This window comes from Cyprinodon variegatus, unplaced genomic scaffold (genome assembly GCF_000732505.1).
Source record: "Cyprinodon variegatus isolate N-32 unplaced genomic scaffold, C_variegatus-1.0 Scaffold933, whole genome shotgun sequence".
NCBI lineage: Eukaryota > Metazoa > Chordata > Actinopteri > Cyprinodontiformes > Cyprinodontidae > Cyprinodon > Cyprinodon variegatus.
The window spans coordinates 291,362-296,322 of record NW_015151386.1 but is presented as its reverse complement, the minus strand read 5'-3'; the positions used below and the strand labels follow the sequence as shown (position 1 = coordinate 296,322).

Genomic DNA, 4,961 nt, shown 5'->3' with positions numbered 1-4,961 from the left:
TATATATATATATATATATATATATATATATATATATATAAAATAATATATATTATAAAAAATATACCAGAGATGCTGATTTTTCTTTGTGACGGAAGTCTTAGTATCTCCATTTAGTATCAGTCATTGAAGTCAGAAAAACAAAAGTGAATCTAAAATGCAGATTGTCGCTAGCTTAACTTGGCTGTGCGCACAGACAGCAGAACTTTAAACAACAGAACTTACTGCAAAAAGGTAAAGTAAGACCCACAACAAGAAAGGAACTAAAGGATTTGAGGCTTAACAGTTGTTTAGCCTTCAGATAATCAATGTTCAAGTAGGTCAATTGAAGAAAACCTTCAGGGGAAAATAGATTAGAATCTGAAGAAATTGGAGGATATGTGGTTAGACAAGTCCGGATTTACCCTGATCCTGAGACAAGGACACATTAGAAAAAGATGGCAGTTGTATAAAGTGATAAACTCATTCATGATCTAGTTTCTGCAGGTGCAACACTATTGTTTGGGGTTGCAGTTGGTCAAATCTAAGGTCAGATACTGCCTAAAGGACATTCACAGATTTCTTCTTCACTTATGTCACATTATTTTAAGCATGCTTAGTGTGAGCGATTGCCTTCGAGTTAATGAGTCGATGCAATCAACTGGTTTTCCCTTAGATAGAAAACTTTGAATCAATTTGGCTATATGATCTGGTGAACTGTAAAGTGCCTTGAGATTACATGTGTTGGTGCTATAGAAATAAACTGAATTGAATTGAATATGTCATTGGTATATTTCCTGAGAACCATGTTAGAATAAATTGGTCTCAAATTGTGCAAGAGTTCTCCAAGTGGTAGGGAACATAATATACATTGATTTTACCATTAATATGTCCACACTTTAAACCCATTAACAGTAAATTGCAGATACGGAGTTTGGAAACCTAAAGGACACTACATACTGTATCTTATTTAGTCCCCTTCTGTTGAGATGTACCCTAAAGCTTGATGCTAGGTGGTATTTTGTCTCCAATTTATGTGTTGTCTTTAGGGAAGTAAAACATTCCGTTGTTATGGTAATGAACTCATGTATTTATTCCTTTTTAATGTGAATAAATAAGTCCTACTTTATTTGTTACTGTGAACTCCATTTGGAAGTTGTCCCCCTGTAGATGACCGAATGATTTCCTTTATTGTTCCTCCTCTATCGGGGTGTTTTTCAAGCAAGCAAAACTAGCTCTTATAATAACTTGTGGTCACCTATGTTAAATCTCATTATTTAGCCAAAAGACCTTGAAATTCCATAGTAATGCTTTTATCACCTCTGAACTTGATAACCGCTATTCTCTGTAGACAATCATCTTATTATTAGTTGCAGCTGGTACCAATGCTGCTACTCAAATTTTAGGCAATTTGCCCTGGCTGTCTTTTTGTATCACTTTTAAATTTCCACAGTTTATTTATACTTGATGTCTGTATGCTGTTAGCACTTGAAACTGAAGTGAAATATCAGCTTTGTTTACACAGAATTCTTACATTTAAAGTCTTTAATGGTTTGACACTGCTTCATTTTTCTACAAATATTTCCCCAAAAGAAAAGTAAGATCATTTTGTGCTTCTTGTGCAGTGTAGCTCCAAATTCGAGAATATGGGGAATTGGCCTTTGTGGTGGCCCCCACAGACTCTTGACTTTGGGTGATAGTGACTCAGGGGGTATGGGTTAGTTCTGTAACTGGAATGTTGCTGTTCTAGACCCTGCTCCATCCATCACAATAATTGTGTCTCTTGGCAAGAAACTCACCCACCTTGCATGCCTTAATTGGTCAGAGGGCCAGTCAACGGCAGTTATATAGCAGACTTGGCTCTGTCAGTTGCCACATGGCACCTTCGGCTACAACATAGCTTACCATTATCAGTGCTTGAATGGTTAATGATTAAATGTAGTTTAAAGCAAATAGAGGTCCTTTAACTTCATAAGGCACAATGCAAGTAAATGCCATTTGTCACAAACCACACAATTCTTCATTATATTGAAGATAAAAAAAACTTCTAAATAATTTCATACACCCCAAATATGTATGCAAAAAAACCTTTTCCATATTAGTAAAAATTAAGGTGATCTGCAGAAAACCCCCCAAACCTTTGCATTAAACTTTTGTCTTATAGAGTAACTGTTTCTGTCAATAACAACGTTATCTGTGTGTGTTTCTTTGTAGGATCTTGCTGACAGTTGTGGTGATCTTCCGTATCTTGATTGTGGCCATCGTTGGAGAGACGGTGTATGAGGATGAACAGACCATGTTTATATGTAACACTCTTCAGCCCGGCTGCAACCAAGCCTGCTATGACAAAGCCTTCCCAATCTCTCACATCCGCTACTGGGTCTTCCAGATCATACTGGTATGCACTCCCAGTTTGTGCTTCATCACCTACTCCGTCCACCAATCTGCAAAGCAGAGAGACCGACGATACTCTTTTCTCTATCCCATAATGGAGAAGGACTATGGTGGACGGGACGGGGCGCGAAAGCTACGCAACATAAATGGAATTCTAGTCCAGCATGGTGGAGATGGTGGGGGTGGAAAGGAGGAACCTGACTGCTTAGAGGTCAAAGAGATCCCCAATGCTCCTCGGGGTCTCACCCATGGGAAGAGCTCGAAAGTTCGGCGACAGGAAGGAATCTCACGCTTTTATATTATTCAGGTGGTGTTTCGAAATGCACTGGAAATTGGCTTCCTAGCGGGCCAGTACTTCCTTTATGGTTTCAGTGTGCCTGGTATTTTCGAGTGTGACCGCTACCCCTGCCTAAAGGAGGTGGAGTGCTACGTGTCCAGGCCCACGGAAAAGACCGTTTTCCTGGTGTTCATGTTTGCCGTCAGCGGCATTTGCGTGGTGCTCAATCTGGCTGAGCTCAACCACCTCGGCTGGCGCAAGATAAAGGCTGCCATCAGGGGAGTCCAGGCCCGCAGGAAGTCTATCTGTGAGATCCGGAAGAAAGACATGGCACATCTGTCCCAGCCGCCCAACCTGGGACGCACTCAGTCCAGCGAATCTGCCTATGTCTGACAAAAACCTTTAAAACAGGAAGAAAAGGAAAGGAGGAGTGGGATGAATGTGTGCTGGGTTAAATGGATAAAAAGCTTGGGGTCGGGCAGGGACAATCTCTCTTCTGCTATGATGGGAGAAAAAAGAATGTAAAAAAAAGACCCAACAGTCTGACTCTGCAGCTTTAAAGTCAAGAGAAGGAGGCAAAGGAAGGAAAACATGATAAAGTCTAAACTAGGACAAAATGTTTTTTTTTACTGCAGAATGGACTTAATTAACACAATGGTCTCATGAGAAGATATTCCTGCCGTTTTTTATTCCTTTCTTTTACAACTAATTACCTATTATCCTTTGAAATGAAAAAAAAATATAAACCCACATGGGGCTCGGGAGTGAAGAACAAAAACTAGAGGCGAAAGAAAATGTTGATGGTGTTCTCTTGGGAAATTGGAAGATGGCTGAGGTGTGTGATCCATCTGATGGTGCTTTTCATCTGGACTTTATCAGCTTCCCTTAAAAAAAGTTGGAGGTGGGGAAAGGATGGGGGATAGGACAAGTAAGAGGAACAGCAACATCATTAAAAGAGGAACGGAAGAACTGTCACGGCCTTGACAGACCCTAAAGGATGAAGACAAGTTTGGGAGCTACTTGAGAGTAGAAGGGGGGTGGGGTTAAAGCTTTCAGACAACATATGATAGAAATGTGAGGAGCGAAGAGAGGAAGCGTTTTTCCCTTTCCGATCCTTTCTCCGTCAGAGCCAGACTGAAGCCAGGAGAAATGGAGCTGCCTCCGAACATTATGTCTTGCCTCCGCTGGAACATCGACACAGGCCAAACCGAGAGAGAAAGACTGACGATGTTTATGCCTTGTCTCTTGGCAAAAGATGATTTCAACACAAACACAGCGTCTAGCTACCATAAACACTCTTTTCTTCACCTCCACTCCATCTCCCTCCCTCTCAGCTTCACGGCTGGCAGCTGTAGAGACAGGGGGCAGGGAGGAATGCAAGTGACAGAAATAACCCCTGCTGCTCTCCTGCTGCATAAACTTTGAAGAGTGAACAAATGGGCAGGAGGGATGGTTAGTTTAAGTCTCTTCTAAAGCACAATCCACACAAACCTCTATCCATCATTTTGGTGTGCTCATAGACAATGAAGAAGAAAATGAAAGTAGAAGGAGTTAAGAGGAAATTTTTCACCTTACTGTACTGTAAACATATTTTTTTTTTTTTTTTACAACAAACCACTAAGATTTCTTTTTTGCTTTCAAAAACTATGGTGCCATCCAGATATTTTTCAATATCCTCTAAAAATTGCATAGAACAACCTGGTAGTATTATTTATTCATTTTTAGTATATCAAAATAGACTTATTTATCTTTTGGGAGAGGTTGGATGAGTAGTCCCTGTTCTTTCAAACGTACAAACTGTCTGTGTTTTTCATTTTTGTTTTGTGTGAAGTGTTTCTCACCACTGGGTGGGGTTGATCCATGAATGGTATGAGGGGGCAAGTTGGTGAAAGCTTTGAGGATGTACAGCTGATTTTAACGTCTTTATTTTTATTTTTTACTCTTCGGACTAAACCGAAGCGAGTGCAGATCAACAGCACCTGCACCGTATGTTTCCAACACAGAGCCTTGATTTTTTTTTTTTTCTGAAAATCAGCTGCCCACCCTTTAAACTCTTAAGGCCTGAGAGCCTGTTGATAAAGGCATGTTTACATGATGCAGATTTTTTTTTTTGAATGATCAAGCTGTGTAACAGTACAGTAGCTTCTCTCTAAGAGATTGTGATGTTTTTTTTCAGTCTCAGTGGGTTTTTTAATTTAGCTTTTTTTTTGTCTTCTCCTTACTGGATTTCAGCATGCATGCAGAGTAAAAGAAAATGTATGGAATGATTCGAAGACAAAGAAAAAAGATGACAGTGGTGCACCTTGATTGA

The 4,961-nt window shown here is 40.0% G+C and overlaps 1 protein-coding gene across 1 annotated transcript in view; it reads left to right on the top strand.

Annotated features, from left to right (window-relative positions):
- LOC107100055 (gap junction delta-2 protein-like) overlaps positions 1-3,680 on the top strand; it is a 42,858-nt gene extending 39,178 nt beyond the window's left edge. The window contains exon 2 of the mRNA XM_015398410.1: positions 2,194-3,680. Within this exon, the coding sequence (XP_015253896.1) occupies positions 2,194-3,043 (850 nt within the window). The 3' untranslated portion in view covers positions 3,044-3,680. The remainder of the gene's footprint in view (positions 1-2,193) is intronic.
- Positions 3,681-4,961: the final 1,281 nt, after the last annotated feature.